Consider the following 19901-nt stretch of genomic DNA (forward strand, 5'->3'; position numbering starts at 1 on the left):
AATACTTTCAGATGTACATGCTAAGCATTTTTTGGTCAGACCTGTTCCAAAAAGTCACTAGTTTTAAGTTACTTTGTGTCCAGTGTCTAGCAGTTTCTTGCCTAAGCTCAGTGCTTTGTGAATACTTATTGAATGAATTAATAAAATCACGCAGTCTTATTATTAAAGTCATTTTGATTGCTTTAAAATTGTTATGCTTTTTTATAATATGACATTAATTATATTCCTCTTCAGTTTTTCTTTAGTCCTCTGCTGAGGCAAACTAACCTCCTCCTGTAGAGAGAAAAGGCAGAAAATCAGAAAAATTTAGTGTGGTTACCACAAATTACAACAGCTGGGGCTAATCTATACTGGAGAAATGAAGACTCAGAGGAGGAGACATGATAGTTGTCCATATATGTTAGTGTGTAGCATGTAAAAGGAGACTTGTTCTTTATTTTAGAAGACATAATTGGAACCAGAGAGTGAAAGATACTGCAGATAGATTTCACCTCTTGGTGAAAATATCTAACTTCCATAGTTTATCAAAATTGAGATGGGCTTACACACACACACACACACACACCACACACAAAATTGTGGTGAGCTACTCACACATAGAAACTTCATGCCCTCTAATAAGACAGTCAATGGCATGGCTATTTTAGAATGAACCCCTACAATGCAGGGGAGGTCGAATTAGGTGACCTGTAAGGTTCCTTTCAGTTCTATGAATTGACTGAGTAGCATCCCACTTCATAAGGTTTGACTACAATGATCTAATTATCTTTGTATACAACTCAAATTTTGCTTTCGAAAGTAACTTTTCAGGTCTCAATATTTGTAGTTGATTTGTATGGGAGGTAATTTTGTTAACCTCTCAAATTATTAGGAGTTCTCATAATTTTTATGTGGTCAAGGTAAGCCTATCGTAGCTATCATATCCTTTTGACACTTTAGATAGAATTGAGAAGGTTAATTATAGCTAGCGAAAATGTCTATAAGCGTTCATTTGGAAAAATGTTTGGAGACCATATTAAAATCACGTAGAGACAAAGAAAAATCTTTTTTGAAAATTTTCGTGGTACTATGCTAACATACTGATTATGTGGTGAATTTCTGATGAAAATAAATTATATTATCTCTATGTACTATCTATTGACACTGATGAATTACTTTCTGCCTTTGAGTTCCTTTGCTACATATATTTATTTATTTTTCTGTCCTAGGAATGGAAAGAACGTTATGGACACAGTAGAGAAGATTCCACTAGAAACAGAAATGTTCATGTTGACCCAAAAGAGTCAAACCTCTCAGATCTTAGTACCAACCGATGTAAGTAGTTTATTTTCCAATTCCCTTAGAAATTGTTTCTTAAACTTGGTTGCATAGAGACTGAGGATTAAGATATCCATCCAAAAATGCCTTTGGAGGGGCACCTGGGTGGCTCAGCAGTTGAGTTAGCTCAGGTCGTGATCCTGGGATTGAGTCCCACATTGGACTCCCCATGAGGAGCCTGCTTCTCCCTCTGCCTGTGTCTCTGTCTTTCTCTGTCTGTGTCTCTTATGAATAAATACATAAAATATTTTTTAAAAAATGCCTTTAGAGAACTGTAGATGTGGTTCTGTCTTTCCTTTCTCATCCCTCAGTGTATAGAGGGAAAGGGAAACTCAAATATGCATTCTGGTAGGAGATGGAGAATTGGGATAATATACTACCTTAAATAATATCAGTACTTATCCCAGGCATGTCTTAGGTACATGTTGGTTTCTACTATTTCCCCGATGCTGTTCTTTACTTTTTCTGTTAATGGGTGTAGGCAATTCAGTCATTTTTATAACCATTTCCTGACTGATCAATATATCAGGTACTTTCCCAGGTTTATAGGGTTATAGAGAAACATTTCCTGTCCTTGGGATGCTAATTAGTTCAGTGAGGGACTGATAATAAGGAGAAGATGTTTGCCAGTGGGTTGAGCTAGGACACCTCCCCACATCCTTATCCCTGCCATCTGCACCTGGGAAGGTGGCAAGAAACCTGTGTTTGCTCAGGACTCTGCCCAGAGTAGATGGCAGAGAATGTTTGTCTTTGGGGAAGAGGCAGGAATGCTGAGAGAGTAGAAGGTATACTCCTGATGCTGAGGGAACTCGACTCTCGACTTAGGGAATAGAAAAAGAGGTCTTTGTTGAGAAAGGATTTCTGTGATAGAGTAACGTTAACTTAACATTTGGAAATGAATAGTACTTATCCAGGTGAAGGTGTTTTGGGCAGAAGGATGAATGAATGACTTAAGAGAACTTTGGGAGAATGCAAGTTTGTTTCTGTGACAAGATCCTGAGTAGGAGAAGCCTGATAAAGAGGGGAAGCTGCAGAGACAGTTGGAAAGCAGGTATTACCATACTCAGAAGTTAAGATTCTCTCCCAAGTTAAGATTTTAGTCAGAAAAGGAGCATGCGCACATTTTTGGTTTCAAGAGATAGTTTGATAGCAACATAAAGTATGATTTCCAGGGAAGTGAGACACAGAAATCAGTTCTCTGTTTTGGTAATGCGATCAAGAAATGATGAGGGCCTTTAAATCAGCAGTGATCCCTACACATGAGGAAGAAAGGATGTGTTTGAGTGAGATTTATGGTCAAAGAAACAGGAGAGAGCTAAAGGTGTAGTCAAAGCTAAGAAGAAAGAAAGAGGATTCTACAAAGATTTGGAAGTTTGCTTACCGCGGAGTAGGAGTTGACACAATAGAGATGTGGGAGTGTAGGAGAATGGTCAAGAGAAGAGAAATACAACGCCTTTGGATAATGACATGAAGAGAACCCGGAATGCAGGAGGCAATCAATATTTGCTGAATGAATGAGAGAAAAGATGAAGGGCAGAGTCCAAGATGACAAAAGTATAAGATATGATAGACTTGGCTTGCCTTAAGTTTTCAAAAAGAGCTATATCATAAAGTTCTTCTGAAGTTACTGGATTACTCAGAACAACATTGTGAAAATTTAGGTTGTTTATGAAGAAAACCCACATAGAAAAGGGAGACTTAGTTGTATAAATCTGAAGTGATCAGGATGGTCGTCATTAACCACCTGTGGCCATTGAGCATTTGCAACATGGCTGACGCCCCATGTTGAAATGATAATATATTGGATATAGTGAATTAAATTAAATTGGTTAAAATTAATTTCACCTGTTCCTTTTTACATTTTTATGTAACTGAGAACATTTGAGAAAATTCTAGCCAAGAACTGACATATGGGAGCCCCTGGATTCAACCATGAAACCATTTGAAACTTGATAATGAACAATGTCATAATTCATATGTTAAATGTTAATTCTGATTCATATTAATTCTTTGCATTGTACCTACTTCTGAGCTTAGACCAGTTACAAGACCAGTTGTTATTTTCTATCATACCATTTTTCATTTGAATCTGATTTTGAAGGAATCAAGTAATTATCTTTTCTTGCTATTATCTTCACAATCAAAATTCAGATCCTTTAAAATCTTGACTTTTTTTGTGAGTCCATAGACTGTGACCCATGAGGACAATAGAAAAGTAGACAGATCTTTTTTTGTTCCTTTACAGCAGCATCCAAATATAACAGGGCCAGTAACAGAACTGAAAGGGACCGAATAGAACTCCTCCAAGATGTAGAACCTTTGGATTTTAATGCAGAAACATTCACTGATGATCCTCTGGAATCTGAATCGGGAAGGTAAGCTCTGACTGTATCATTTTGGCTCCAACATTCTGGAATTTTAAGAACATAAAACTTGATGAAATAAACGTAAGGAAAAAATGTTCATCTTTACTGCTAATAATAATCATATTAATTAACCCTTGGTAGCTTTTTATCCCTTCTAATGCTTTTATATTGTAAAAATTATAGCATCCAGTGGTGGTAATTGAAATTACTATATCCATAAACCACTAGTGGTATTCTAAATAAGAAAGAAGAATTGAAATTGTTAGTAAGACTATTAACAATGTTTATATGCCTATTTCTAATGATCCCATTTATGAAATTTATCATATTTAGCAATAGCTACATGGTCATGGCTAGGTATCGGATACTATTCTAAGCACATTACCAATGATACTATATTTTATGGTTATAAACCCAATTGGATTTGAATCCTGAGAGGCTTAGTAACTTAACTTACTCAGAGTAAAATAGCTTGCAAATGGCAAAAGTCAGGCATTCAAACCCCAGGACTCTGGCTATAGGGTCTGTGGTTTTGGCCACTCTGTGAAATGATTAAACAAAAGCAAAATATCATATGCATGAGATATTTGCTATAGTATTGTCTATAAATAGCAAAAACACTAGAATATTTTATTTATATTGAACAATCAAGAATGATTATTAAATCTTCAGTTTATATCCCCCTATCCCTTTCTTTTTATATCTCTCTTTTTTTATATATAGAAAACAAGGTATTCTAGGCTCTAGAAAAGCTGTTGGTTAATTTATAATTAAGTAAATCACTTTGGGATATTATCTTTATAAGTTTCTGCCTTCAGCTACTGAATAGGTTTTTATAAATTATGCTTACAAATTATGTAGCCACTTCCTTTTAATGTGTCCTTGTTTTTCTCTCCTCCTTTGTTATTTTTGATGCCTCAGATCATTTCTTTATCCACCTTTCAGGTATCAGCCTGGTGGACGATACCTCTCGATGTCTCAAAGCAGAATATTTGATGATGTTTAAAGTCTGAAAATTTATGAACAACTAACCAAGATCAACGCATCAATCCAGTCTTTCAGAACATATGTGTGCCCTAGAATTTATACTGTACTCTTAGTGAAAATGTCAGGACAAAACAGGCCCTGAAAGTTAATCACATCTTAGTAATAATAGTTTATTGCCCATTGGATAGAGTGTCATCTTTTCTTGTAAGGTTTATTACACACTGTTCCTGACGTGTCTGCCTTAGGAAGTACAGGTGTAGTGGAAGGCATTCAATTCATGGTAAAGATCGCTATATGTTGAGAACATGTAGTTCGGTTTGTTTCATATTAGTTTTTCTTGGGAAAGTTGTTTTAAAGATCCAAGAAAGCCATAAGTCATAACTAAATAACATCATATGGTTTTATTATTGTGATTTACATTTTTGCTGTTTCTAAAGAATATGTTAATCCCATATTTCCCAAAGAGATGGAGACCTCAAATAGTAATGGTATTTACAAAACCCATGTCTTAAAACAAGGCTTACTTACCAGACATAACTGAATGTAGAAAGCTCTTTTTCAACTCTATATGCAAATCAGTGAGGTTTTTGCATGTATAATTAAGATTATACTTCAACTGATAGTATTAGTATCTTTAGCATGTATACTATAGTCGGGTGATGTATTATTCTTTCAGTCTTTGCTAGTAACTGGAAATTACTATACGCTTTTGGTATTGCTTTGTAAAAGATTTTCATTTCAGGGAGAAATATTCACCTTTATCATTCAGCGTATTAACTTAAGTGTGGATCGTTCCACTCAAAGAGAATCTGAAGCATTAATGGTAAATTGTGGGTTGTTTTTGTGTTTTTTTTTTTTTAATAGCCAAAGAGTCCCACAAAATTCTCTAATTTTTAAAGGTGCCTCTTGATGCTTTGTGGAAAATGGTTACTCTAAGGAAAAAAGTGAATCCATTTACTAATACTTAAATTTGGGTTTATAGAATGGAAATATGTGATAACTGTTAAACGTGCTAATTATTTTAAAATGAGTTTTTTAATTTTTGTGTTTAAGCCAAAGTTGGGTATTATATTTTGAATCATCAGTGTTTTATTGCACAGTGAATATTGCACAGTTGAACACAATATGCTTCCAGAGAGTTTTTTGTGTCCCTGAAATGTTTGCAACTCAAAGAATCCCTGCTATGGATTCACCCAGTGGTGACTATTCTTGAGCTTGCCCACAAGTCTCAGTTTAACGCCTATTATTCTGTATAAATTTTAATAGTCCTCGCTTTCACTCTGAAGTTTCCCAGTTTAAAAATGAGTTATATGATCACCCTAACAATATGATTTTATGTTTTTTATGTTTCTTGAAGGTAATCTTCCCTTGAATCATAATTTTAAATTTTTTATTTTGCTTTTTATTTAGTATTATCATGTAAATTTTTAAAAGACAGTTCTATGCAGATACTGAAAGGAATAGTATATCATCCTACTTACCTGATTTTGTTTAATTTTTATGATCTTTGAGATTAAATCCCTTTAAATAATTATAAATGGATAGATTTTATTCTCAGTCAAAGGTCATACAGGCTGCCCATTTGAGAACCCACACAGAGACTTTCACTGTAAAGTGTGGTTACAGACTGTAGGCCAGGAACAGAGATCATTTGATATTGTTTGTCATTTCATGACTGACCATTCAATATCTTGGACAAATTATGTAACCTCTCAGTGCCTCAATTTCTTCATTCGTGAAATGAAGATGATACTTGCTATTTACCTACTCATCTACCTCACAAAACTATTGTGAGGGTATTGAGTTGATGCTGATATGCTGGAGTTTAAAACAAAACAAAACAAAAGAAGTTGTAACCTCTGCTGTTCTTCCTAGTGGTACTTGAAGGTGTTGGATGGAGAAATGATAAGCTCGGAGAGGGGTTCAGTTTCTTTATAATTACAGAGAAGCTTTTAAGTCCCTGAAGCAAAAACTGTTTTTGGAATAATTTATCAAAAGTCCTCTGAAAATAGTATTGTGGTATATTTGGTCTTTGGGTTTACCTTGGCATATTTTCCTTAAGTATAATGTTGTTTCTCATCAGGTTTTATCATGAAACCCAGATGCTGTACGAGAAGCAGCAGCAGAAAAATTATTCACTTATAAGTCACTTTTGTAACTTATAATACCCTAAAGTAATTGCTAGGAATATGTAGGGGAATGTACTACTTTCCTTTATTATTTTTTTATGATTATAATAATTGAAATGTATGTAATACTTCACAAACAACCTAGCTCCCTTTGTGACTTCTGAGTTATTTCCAAAATAATTTTTGGTTGTTTAAATGATCTAGAGTCAACTTTTTAAGCAGAATTTATCTTACAGGATTTTATATACGATCATATAGGAAGGTTACCTGGCTGGACAAATTTGAGTTCATAACATTTTAACCTCTGAAGAATAAAGAATTTATTGGTGGAGGAACTAAGTTAATGTCTGTAAAGCCACCTTGTGTAAAAAACTAAAGTAAGAACAAGTTTTCTGCTTGGGGAAGCTTATTAAAATGTAATGACATCTACTGCAAAACATTACTACTAAATTCATACACTTTAAGTGCAAAGTAATTTCCTAAACAATTACTTCTGACAATTAGCTTTTGATGTCTTTCTTATATAATAATAGATATCCAATTAAATTTTCTAAATTATTTTTCTGAATAATTATTAGGTAAGAATATTCAGTAAGCCAATAATTCAAAATAACCATTGCAGAAAGTGATAATAATCTGTTAATTTCACGAATCACCTGTAAGTTGCTAATTAACTTTTGTTACTACATCAGTAACTTGATCTTATCAGTAAAGCATTTTTATAAAAATCATTAGTAAAATAATAAATAAGGTTTAAACCTAATTATTAGGATTTGCTCTCTTACCAAGTGAATATAAGGGCTTTCGAGTACTTTCAATACACAAGTCCTCACTTCACAAGAGTGATAAAAGCTAAGTCAAAACATTCAAAGATTTTCCATTTATTAAAAAATAGATCAGAAAATTTGACAATCAAAAATAAATACCGCGAGTTGATCTATTTTTGGTCTCTACTATTTGATTAGAGTATCAGTTCTTAAATTTACACTGGTTGTGTACCCAAATGAAATTAAATATGGATAGGAAAGTCAATTTGTGGGCTTTTAAAAGTATATTTCAGCATACGGATAAAAGAATTTCATTTATGTACAATAGCAAACCTCATTTTTTGTCTTGTAAGAGATTCAGGGAATGTTCTTGATGGTATGTTGATGAGCATCTTAAAAGAAAGAAAGCTCTCCCTAATTACAATTCACACTGTTCAGTAATAGGAGTTTTGTACTTGTGATTTGAGTGGACCATGCCTGAAAGTTACAAGGATAAGTATATTTGCACTAAAGAGACAAAACATGTCCCTGAGAAATCTTAACATACTTGAATCTGTAAAGTGTAATGGATCACATTACATTAAATTCTAAATGTTAAGGAGTAAATGGATTTAGAGTTCTATCTTTTCTTTGTTTTCTTCCTTCCTCGTCCTTTTATACTTTCTGAAACTTCTTTTTACAGTATGATTTTTAATATGCTGACAGATTTTCTTTGTTTTGTGTATACAGTTGTTTCTGATGATCAGTACACTCAAAAGGAACTAGTTCTGATTCCACATCCCACTACTTGAATAGTAATATTGCACCGAAAGTAGTGAAACATATTTTTCTAGACAACTAAGCAACATCTAAATGTAAATGTGATACATGCTGACTCAGTGTGTTGTCTTTAGGTCACTAAAGAGGACACTTCATTAATAGGAATTACTCTCAGTGTAATGTGTTGGCATAAAATGGATTTCCAAAAACAATGATTTTAAAAAACACAACAACAACAACAAATAAGAACCTTAAGATAACTTTTTATGAGAAAGAGTTCATAAATAACCTACATAGTTGTCAAAGTTTCATTAGGAGAGGTTAGAATAATACAAGAGGGTTATAGGAGGCGTTCTAAAATATTAATTCCCTCCATGAAAAGTACTTCTTCCCAGTGGACTTTTTCATGCCCAGAGAACTAGAAGACCAAGCCCTGTCATCCTTTACCCCAACTCCTGGAGACCAGGCCTGATGAATCCTTTTCCCCAGCAGAGTGGGCACTAGCCCTGCCCTATCCTCAGTCCCATCATTGGGAACATGACCTCACTTCTAATTCTTTTCACACTTAGTCTGGTCTTCCTAAAATTTTATTATCATTGTCAAAAGATTTGTCCATTGAGGTTGGTTGAAGCCTTTCTACAATTTTTAATTTATTAATAAAGCAGGAATATTGGCATGTTCCTCTTCTTATTGATAATCTTAAAAGACATTTATTTTTGACACACACCCTGGAAAAAAATAACTTTTTCTCCTGAAAATTTTTTCTTTGGTGGTTATCTTGATCTCAAATCATTTTATAAAAGATTTTTTTTTTCTGTACTCAGTGCAAAAGTGTAGAAAAAGTGGTTTACTATGGCAGATATATGTAGGGTAAAGTCATAATTTGTGACTCTGTGCAACACCATATTGAGTCAATATAATTGATATAAATCCTATCAATCTAGTCACTTAGAGCTGTATTTCTCAAAAGAACGCTGGCTAGCATCTTCCCTACTTAGTACACCAAGTTGTAGGGGAGAGACTTGTATTTATTTTATTAAAAGCAATCCAATGGATTTGTTTTTGTCCATACTTTGAAAACAGCTTGAAGGATTTTTCTCATTTTAGAAGGTAGAAAACATGTGGACATGTCTTTTAAATTACTGTAATCTAATATATATTTATAAATTATAGCATTGAAAAAAGAGCTCTAATATTGATGTTGTTACTTTCTGGTATTTAATTTTTATAAAAATTTTTTGTAGTAACTAATTGTAGTGCTTTTAAGTAGTTTAAAAATCATTCTCAAATAAGTTCTGCCCACATCCTAGTTCCTTGGGGCAATTCTAAAGTTCAGTAATCCAGTGTGAATTTGAAATATTCTTTCATCCCTTCAGTGTCTTTTTATATATATCAGTACCCAAACGAAGTATACCAAAAGCCTAATTTCTGTGTTGCATTAATGAAGTACTTGTTATTTGTCTAATTCAGTGGATTAGGTGAAATAGAGGATAAGTCTTTTCAAATGTGCATCTGGTCATAATTTTTCTAAATGTTCATTCTGTTCATTTTTGGTGCATGATGCCAAATTTGTCTTTAATCAGCCATTACTACCTGATATGTAATGACAGATGTTTTCCTATCTGACCAATGGGTTAACTATTTTTCTCTGCAGATTCTCACTACATTTTCAAATATGTATTTGGAAAAAGCTGCAAAATGCTCCTATAAGTAAGTTAGCATCTTTGGCCTTATCTATGCATAATGTTCCTTCGGTTTGGTTTTGACAAACTCGTGGACTTGCAGTTGCTTTGTAGTATTTTAACTTATTGTGATGTAATGAATTTTTTGAAATGTTTACTTGATTAGCTATTAAAATATAGGAAATTATGTGGCTTTGCATGAAATAAAGAACATTTTTACAAGTTCCTAAGAATTTTGCTGATTATTTATGTGTTTCATTTGATAACATCTCTGAGATTAAACCCCTAAGGAGCCTGAAGCTTTCTTTGTTCTATTTTAAGATAATTAAACACATGTACTTTAGGTTCTACATTACTTTATCCAGTGTTTATAATTAAAATAAATAATTGTTACAAAAATTAGAAATCAATGAAATTTAAAGCTGGAAAACAATAAAGAAAATCAATAAAACCAAAGCCTAGGTTCTTGAAAATATCAATAAAATTGATTAAATCATAGCCAGACTAAGTAAACAGAGAATTGCTTTCCTTTATACCAAAAAAGAACAATTGAAGTTTGAAATTAAAAACAATACCGTTTATATTAGTCCTAGCTAATGCAGTTTAAGAGAAGGAAATAAAAGGTACACAGATTTGGAAGGAAGAAATAAAACTGTCTTTGTTAGCAGATGACATGATTGCCTATGTAAACAACCTAAAAGAATTGGCCCAAAAAACTCCTGGAATAAGTAATTATGATAAGGTTGCAAGATACAAGATTAATATTACAAAAGTCAATCATTTTCCCATATAACCAATGGAAAAGTGAAATTTGAAATTAAAAACACCATACCAATGGCAGCATGGCGGAAGGACAGGGGATCTCGTTTCATCTGGTTCCCCCAAGTTTAGCAAGGTAACTTTCAAACCATCCTGAACACCTATGAATTCAACCGGAGATGTAAAGAAAGCATGGCTGGAACTCTACAAATAGAAAAGTGACCACTTCTTGCAAGGAGGATTGTGGAGAAGAGAAACGGGGGATCTATGGGAAGGTAAAGCGCAGGGGGAGGGAGCCTTTGTAGCCGGGCTGCAGGAAAGTGATACAGCCCCAGCCCCGGGGCTCAAAATCAGGACCTTTAGAAATCTGCTCCCGGAGAGTCTTCCCTGCCTGAAAGGAGCTCAGTGGTGAAACGCAGAATTATAGGAGGGACAGTGAGGTCTCAATATTCCTGGAGGAACAGAAAGATCAGGGGCGCCTGAGGGGCAGAGCTCCCAAGCATGGGATCAGGGAAACAGGTTTAGGTCAGCGAGCCCGGGGAAGACGCCAGCTTGTGCCATAAAACGGAACCGAGGACAGATCGGTGACCTCTGCCTGCCGGGTCCCCGCAACAAGCGGGTGTCCTGCTGCACGGGTCAGGGGCCGCCCACCTGCTCGGGGGGAGGAGAAGGAGGAGGGGGAGGGGGAGGGGGAGGAGGAGGAGGAGGAGGAGGGAGTGGGCGCTAGAGGGGACTGCAGTTTGGCACACGCTGGATCTCTTGGCTCCCGGGCTGGAGACCTCTGCGGGACTTTTTTTTTTTTTTTTTTTTTTTCTTTGCCCTCAAAAGAGGCACGGAAAGCCTCCAGGAACAAAGACCTCACACAGCAAACTGCTCCTACTGAGCCCAGCCACCCGGCAAGGGGCAGAGCTGCTCCACCCAGGCACCGACACCCGGACACCCGAGAACCCTCGCAGCAGGCCCCGCCCACAGAAGACCAGCCCAAAGAACCAGAACAGCAAGTTACTGACCTACAGGGACAGAAGAATCCAGGACTAAGAGAAAGTAGCATTTAGAACTCGAGGATTTCTTTTTTCTTATGATTTATCTTTCAGGTTAAAATTTTCCAATATTCATTCTCTTTTCCCGTCTTAACTATAACATTTTATTAACTCTATTTTGAAGTTTTTTCTTTCGTATTTTACAATCACGTTATAGATATATTCTTCATTTTTGGCTTCCTTACCACTTACTCAATTTTTTTTTTTTGGTAAATATAGAAGTTTTTCATATATATATATATAAGTTTGGAATTTCATACCTTCAACATATAGACCAAAATACACTCAAAACCAAGTGGATCACCATCTTGGTCCACCCTGTGAGATTCTATTTTCTCTCATACACCGTTTCCCTACCCCAACCCCCCCCCCTTTTTTAAATTTTATTTATTTATTTATTTATTTATTTATTTATTTATTTATTTATTTATGATAGTCACACACACACACACACACACACACACAGAGAGAGGCAGAGACACAGGCAGAGGGAGAAGCAGGTTCCATGCACCAGGAGCCCAATGTGGGACTCGATCTTGGGTCTCCAGGATCGCGCCCTGGGCCAAAGGCAGGCACCAAACCGCTGCGCCACCCAGGGACCCCCCCCTTTTTTTTAAATTTCTTTTTCTTTTTCTTTTTTTTTTCTAACCCTAACCCTAACCTTCCCCCATCCACCCCCCCTTTTTAAAAAAATTTTATTTTCTTTTTCTTTAACTTTTTTCTTTTGTTTTCTGGTCCCGGACCTCTATGGAAGTATGTAGTATGTATTTTGCTTGGGTTATGGGTGATATTTTGACTCTGCTCACTTGTACAGCCATTCTGCTCTGGACAAAATGACTAGAAGGAAGAATTCACCACACACACACAAAAAAAGAACCAGAGGTAATACAGATTTAATGGATATGGATTTAAGTAAAAAGTTGGAGATAGAATTCAGGAATACAATGATAAAATTACTAACTGGACTTGAAAAAAGCATAAAACACTCAAGAGATTCTCTTACTGCAGAAATGAGATCTAATCAGGCCAAAATTAAAAATTCTCTGAAATGTACTCTAAACTGGATTCTCTAACAGCCAGGGTAAATGAGGCAGAAGAGAAAATAAGGACATGGAAGACAAGTTGATGGGGAAAAAGGAAACTGAGGAAAAGAGAAAAACAGCTAAGAGCCCAAGAGGAGAGACTCGGTGATAGTTTGAAAAAAAAATCCACATTATTGGGATTCCAGAGGGCATGGAGAGAGGACCAGAAGGTATGTTTGAACAAATCATAGCTAAAAACTTCCCTAATCTGGGGAAAGAAACAAGTATTTATATCCAAGAGATAGAGAGGATCTCCTCTCCACCCTCCCCCCCCCCAAAAAAAACAGCAACTGATCAACACCCTGACATATAATACTGAAGCTTGCAAATTTTGGAAATAGAGAATCTTGAAGGCAGCTTAAGACAAGAGATTCCTAACATAAAGTGGAAGAGAAACATCAGATTAACAACAAGTCTATCCACAGAGACCTGGCAGGTCAGAAAGGGCTGGCATGGTATACTCAGGGTACCAAATGAGGAAAACATGTGGCCAAGAACACTTTATCTAGCAAGGCTGTCATTCAGAATGGAAGGAGAGATAAAGAGCTTCCAGGACAGATAGAAGCTAAAAGAATATGTGACCACCAAACCAGACCTTCAAGAAATATTAAACAGGATTCTGAAAGCAAGAAGAGAACCCAAGAGTAACATAGAACAGAAAGAAACAGACAATCTACAGAAACAGGGACTTTATAGGTAATTAAGTAGCACTAAATTCATATCTTTCAAGAGACTCATTTGAGGCCTAAAGACACCTCTGGACTGAAAATGAGGGGGTGGAGAACCATTTATCATGCTAATGGACCTCAAAAGAAAGCTAGGGTAGTGATCCTCATATCAGGCAAATTAGATTTTAAACCAAAGACAGTAGTAAGGGACGAAAAGGAACACTGTAGCATACTTAAAGGGTATGATCTTCAAGTCCAGCAGAATATCTAATAAATATAAATATTCATGCTCCTAACAAGGGAGCAGGCAATTATATAAGCCAATTAATAACAAAAGTAAAGAATCACATTGATAATAATACAGTAATAGTAGGAGGACTTCAATACCCCACTCACAGCAATGGACAGATCATCTAAGCAGAAGATCAACAAGGAAACAAGGACTTTGAATGAAACACTGGACCAGATGGATTTCACAGAAATATATGGAGCATTCCATCCTAAAACATACATATACATACATATTCTACTCCAGTACACATAGAACATCCTCCAGAATAGATCTCATAACTGTGTCATAAATCGGGTTTCATCTCCTACCAAAGATTGGGGTCATTCCGTGCATATTTTCAGACCATAATGCATTGAAATTTGAACCAATCACAGGAAGAAATTTGGAAAGCTCTCAGTTTTCCCCATAAGGTCAGGAACACTACAAGGATGACCATTCTCACCACTGTTGTTTGATACAGTATAGAAGTCCTAGCCTCAGCAATCAGACAACAAAAAGAAATAAAAGGCATCCAAATTGGCAAAGAAGAAGTCAAACTCTCATTCTTCACAGATGGCATGATACTGTATATGTTGAACCCAAAAGACTCCACCTCAAAATCCCTAGCACTCAAATAGCAATTCAGCAATGTGACAGGATACAAAATCAATTCACAGAAATCAGTAGCATTTCTTTTTTTTTTAAATTTTATTTATTTATTCATAGAGACCGAGAGAGAGAGAGAGAGAGAGAGAGAGAGGCAGAGACACAGGCAGAGGGAGAAACAGGCACCATACAGAGAGCCTGACGTGGGACTCGATCCAGGGTCTCCAGGATCATGCCCTGGGCTGCAGGTGGCGCTAAACCGCTGCACCACCGGGGCTGCCCATCAGTAGCATTTCTATACACTAATAATGAGACAGAAGAAAGAGAAAGTAGGAATCAATCCCATTTATAATTGCACCAAAACCCATAAGATACAATATATTTGCACCAAATTGCACCAAAACGCATAAGGAAAGAAACTGAGAAAGACACAAAGAGGTGGGAAAACATTCCATGATCATAGATTAGAAGAATAAATACTGTGAAAATGTCTATGCTACCAGAGCAATTTACATATTCAATGACATCCCTATCAAAATACCATGGACTTTCTTCACAGAGTTGGAACCAATAAGCCTAAGATTTGTATGGAATCAGAAAAGACCCTGAGTAGCCAGAGGAATGTTGAAAAAGAAAACCAAAGCTGGGCCATCACAATGCCAGGCTTCAAGCTGTCGCACAAAGCTGTGATCAACAAGATAGCATGGTACTGACACAAAAACAGACACATAGATCAATGGAACCTAAGAGAGAACCCAGAAACGGACCCTCAACTCTATGGTCAACTCATCTTTGATAAAGCAGGAAAGACTATCCACTGGAAAAAAGACAGGCTCTTCAGTAAGTGGTGTTGGGAAAATTGGACGGCCACATGCAGAAGAATGAAACTGGACCATTCTTACACCATGCACAAAGATAAACTCAAAATGGACGAAAGACCTAAATGTGAGACAGGAATCTATCGAAATCCTAGAGGAGAACCTAGGCAGCAACCTCTGTGACCTCAGCCACAGTAACTTCTTGCAAGAAATGTCTCTAAAGGGAAGGGAAACAAAACCAATAGTGAACTACTGGGATTTCATCAAGATAAAAAGCTTCTTCACAGCAAAGGAAACAGTTAACAAAACTAAAGGGCAGCCTACAGAATGGGAGAAGATATTTGCAAATGTCCTATCAGATAAAGGGCTAGTTTCCAAGATCTATAAAGAACTTACCAAACTCAACACCTGAAAAATAAGCAATCCAGTCAAGAAACGGGCAGAAGACATGAATAGACATTTCTCCAAAGAAGACCTACACATGCCGACAGGCACATGAAAATATGGCACCTCATCACTTGTCAGCAGGGAAATACAAATCAAAACCACAATGAGATACCACTTTACACTGGTGAGAATGGCTAAAATTAACAAGTCAGGAATAAGAAATGTTGGAGAGGATGTGGAGAAAGGGGGGAACCCTCTTACACTGTTGGTAGTTTGCAAGCTGGTGCATCCACTCTGGAAAACAGTACGGAGGTTCCTGAAAAAGCTAAAAATAGAGCTACCCTACAACCCAGCAATTGCACTACTGGGTGTTTACCCCAAAGATACAAATATAGTAAAACGATGGACATTGTACCCCCATGTTCATTGCAGCAATGTCCACAATAGCCAAACTATGGGATTAGCCAAGGTGTCCTTAGATAAATGGATGAAAAAGATATGATATATATGTATACACACACACACACAATGGAATATTACTCAGCCATCAGAAAGGATGAATACCTACCATTTACATCAATGTGGATAGAACTAGAGGGTATTAAGTGTATAAGTCAGTTGGAGAAAGACACTTATCATATGGTTTCACTCACATTTGGAATATAAGAAATAGTGAAAGGGACTATAAGGGAAGGAGGGGAAACTGAGTGGGGAAAAATTAGAGAGGCAGAAAAACCATGAGAGTCTCCTAACTCTGGGAAACAAAGGATTGTGGAAGGGGAAGTGAGTGGGGGATGGGGTGACTGGGTGATGGGCACTACAGTGGTCACATGATATGAAATGAAGAGCACTGGGTGTTACACTGTATGTTGACAAATTGAATTTATTTATTTATTTATTTATTTAATCCTGAGGTCTTTTGTTTTCTTTACATTTATCATGCCATGAATTCATAGGGAATGGGTTCCAGCAGTTCAGGCTCCTTTCCATTAGTTCTCACAAAGTGTGCTTCTCTGGGTGGGGCACACTGGCGCTTCAGTTGGACCCAAGTGCCTTTCTCTTTGGTTTCCTTCTTTTTCTGATCATTTTCCTTCACATGCTTCAGGAAGCTATCTCAGCTCTTTGAGTGTTTAATATGCTCAATGCGGACATTAATTCTCTTGGCAAGAATCTTGACCTTAACCTGTTTGTTTACAACAATGCCAACAGAATGCTAAGTAACATTGTAGACTCTTCCAGTTTTGCCATGGTAACATTTGTGGGGCATTCCTTTTTGAACAGTGCCCATTCCCTTGATGTCCACAATAATCACCTTTCTTATAGATTCGCATGTATGTGGCCAAAGGAACAACTCCATGTTTTCTAAAAGGCCTAGAGAACATATAACGGGTACCTCTCCTCTTTCCCTTTGTGCTCATTTTGGCAAATTACTGAAAGATGGCGGTTCTGGCCGAAAGGAAGGTGGCAAATTGAATTAAAAAAAAAAAAAAAACAATACCATTTACATAGGCACCCCCAGAAGTGAAATACTTAGATCTAAATCTAACAAAATATATGTAGAGAGAAGATGTATATGAGGAAAAGTACAAAACTGATGAAAGAAATTAAATAACCTAATAAATGGAGAGAATCTGTGTTCATAGAGAGAAAGACTCAACATTGTCAAGATGTCAGTTTTTCCCAACCTAATCTGTAGAGTCAATGCAATCCCAATCAAAATTCCAATAAGTTATTTTGTGGGTATTGACAAACTAATTCCAAAGTTTATATGGCAAGCTGAAGACCTGGACTAACACAATTTTGAAGGACAAGAAAAAGAGAATTGACACTACCCAGCTTCAAAACTTACTATACAGCTGTAGTAACCAAACATTGTAGGACTGACAAAAGAGTAGACAGTGAAACAGAATAGAAAGTCCACCAGTAGGCCCACAAACAGTCCATTGATCTTTGACAAAGGAACAAAGGCAATTCAATAGAGAAACGATAGCCTTTTCAACAAAGGAGGCTGGGACGAATGAATAGCCACAGGCCAAAAAGAAGGGGAAAAATGGAATCTAGACAGTGCTGACTTTACATCTTTCACAAAAAATAACTCAAAATGATTCATAAATGCAAAACTATAAACCTTCTAGAAGATAACAGAGATGACTTTGGGCTTGGCAATGAGTCTATATATCACACAAAAATGTGTGTGTATGTAATAAGACATATACAAGAACGTTCATAGCAGCATTCTTCATAGTCCATAAACGGCTCGATAAACAGAATAGTTTTACTTATTCAACATGATGATATATACATGTACAACTAAATGAAAATTAATGATTTGCAGCTATGCAACAGCATAGATGAAACTCACATAATGCGTATCAAAAGAAGCCAGATGTGAAAAAGTAATATAGTGTGGTTACACTTAAAGTTCAAAAACTGGCAAAACTAGACTGCATAGTACAAACATTGATGCTTTGTAGTAAAACCATAAAAATAATCAAGGAAGAAATTACCATACATGTCAGGCTATGGCTTACCTTGGAGGAGGAGGAAGGGATCAGTGATTAAAGTAAAGCACAAGAGAAGTTTCAGCATTGTGGCCTATCTTCTCTTTCTCGGGTGCTGGTTTTCTAGATGTTCACTTTGTAATGGGTTGTTGACAACTACATGCCTTTGCATGTGCTTTCCTGTATGTGCATTTTATTTTGTAGTAAGGGTAAAATCTTTAGGGAGAGCATTAAATTACATAATTTACCTCATAAATTGGGTGTGGAGGACGTTGCATTATAGTATGCTAAGGTCATGATAACATAAAGGAGGAATAAAGATATTGCTTAAGCTAAACTTTGTGAAGGATGCGTGCTGTAATCTCTTTGGTAACTATTAAAAGAATAAAAATAGAATTTAGCTTCAAATACAGGGAAGTTGGAATGACCCCCCCCCCACAAAAAATGATCCAATTCAAAACAGCAAAAGAACAAAAACAGCCAAGATCCAAATTTTATTGTTTAGAAGTGCATACATAGTTGGGCAAACTATAAAGTTATGTGAAGCAATTTAGCATTTAAGTCATGGTAGTGCTTCTGGTGGGATGGACATTCAGGGGTATCGCTCAGAGAACCTCTGGGTTAGTAAGGGCAAAGTTTTATTTCTTTGGGTGCTTTTTCCAAGCATGTTTTACTTATTAACTAAATATTTATATTTTATGCTCTTTTGGTTTTTTAAAAAGATTACTTATTTTGGGAGAGAGAGCATGTGCAAGCAAAGGGAGGGACAGGGACAGGGTGGCTCTGCGGTTGAGCACCTGTCTTCGGCTCAGGGCGTGATCCTGGAGTCCCGGGATCGAGTACCACATCGGGCTCCCTGCATGGAGCCCGCTTCTCCCTTTGCCTGTGTCTCTGCCTCTCTCTCTCTCTGTGTCTCTCATAAATAAATAAATAAAATCTTTTAAAAAAAAGAAAAGGGAGGGACAGAGGGAGACAGAGAGAGAGAGAAAATCCCTAAGCAGATTCCCCGCTGAATAGGGATACCAAGTTAGGGCTTGATCCCAGGATCCTGAGATCATGACCTGAGCTGAAATCAAGAGTCAGATGCTCAACCGACTGAGTCACCCAGGTGCTCCTGCACTTTTCTGAATTTCTGTTTGTATTTCAAAATGTAAAAGGTTTTAGGGGATCCCTGGGTGGCGCAGCGGTTTAGCGCCTGCCTTTGGCCCAGGGTGCGATCCTGGAGACCCGGAATCGAGTCCCATGTCGGGCTCCCGGTGCATGGAGCCTGCTTCTCCCTCTGCCTATGTCTCTACCTCTCTCTCTCTCTCTCTATCTCACTGTGTGTGCCTATCATGAATTAAAAAAAAAAAAAGTAAAAGGTTTTAAAAAGAAAAATCAATTTCTATAAATTACATTAATAGTTGAAAAGAGTAAAATCTACATGATCATCTCAAATAGATGTTGAAAACATTTTGATATAATTTCTTTAGTGTTTTTAAAGTCTGTTGTTTTTTTAAAGAAAGATAGCATTCTTTTTTCCGATAAAGGATGTATATCTATATATGTACCTATAGACATATATCTATAAACAAGAACATAAAACTATGGAAGAAACCATACTTAATGCTATCTTTGAGGTCCAGAACAGCCACGAATGCCTACCATCATCACTTCTATTTAACACTGTATGTTCCATAATCATAAGATAAGAGAAATGAAAGGCCTAAGGATGGGAAAAGAACAAGCATTTATCCATCTTGATTTTGATGGTCATGTATAT

At 36.5% G+C, this 19901-nt stretch overlaps 1 protein-coding gene and 1 long non-coding RNA gene across 6 annotated transcripts in view; one reads left to right on the plus strand and one right to left on the minus strand.

The window, feature by feature from the left end:
* LMBRD2 (LMBR1 domain containing 2) overlaps window positions 1-10240 on the plus strand; it is a 43934-nt gene extending 33694 nt beyond the window's left edge. Inside the window, exons 16-18 of one of the 4 annotated variants that reach the window (XM_077896213.1) lie at window positions 1209-1314; window positions 3566-3692; window positions 4605-10240. In XM_077896213.1, the coding sequence (XP_077752339.1) occupies window positions 1209-1314; window positions 3566-3692; window positions 4605-4689 (318 nt within the window). In that variant the 3' untranslated portion in view covers window positions 4690-10240. Of the gene's footprint in view, window positions 1-1208; window positions 1315-3562; window positions 3693-4604 lie in introns of all 4 variants that reach the window. The other 3 variants (XM_077896215.1, XM_077896212.1, XM_077896214.1) reach the window with 3 other exon arrangements.
* LOC144312990 (uncharacterized) lies at window positions 16-18321 on the minus strand. 2 transcript variants are annotated; one of them, XR_013378626.1, is made up of 3 exons: window positions 18170-18321; window positions 3391-3727; window positions 16-273 (listed from the first exon to the last, which is right to left on the minus strand). It is a non-coding gene; the product is annotated as an uncharacterized LOC144312990 (long non-coding RNA). The 2 variants fall into 2 exon arrangements; XR_013378627.1 differs by lacking the exon at window positions 18170-18321 and adding an exon at window positions 4141-4226.
* Between the last annotated feature and the right edge of the window lie 1580 nt (window positions 18322-19901).

Source organism: Canis aureus, chromosome 4 (genome assembly GCF_053574225.1).
Source record: "Canis aureus isolate CA01 chromosome 4, VMU_Caureus_v.1.0, whole genome shotgun sequence".
NCBI classification, from domain to species: Eukaryota; Metazoa; Chordata; class Mammalia; order Carnivora; family Canidae; genus Canis; species Canis aureus.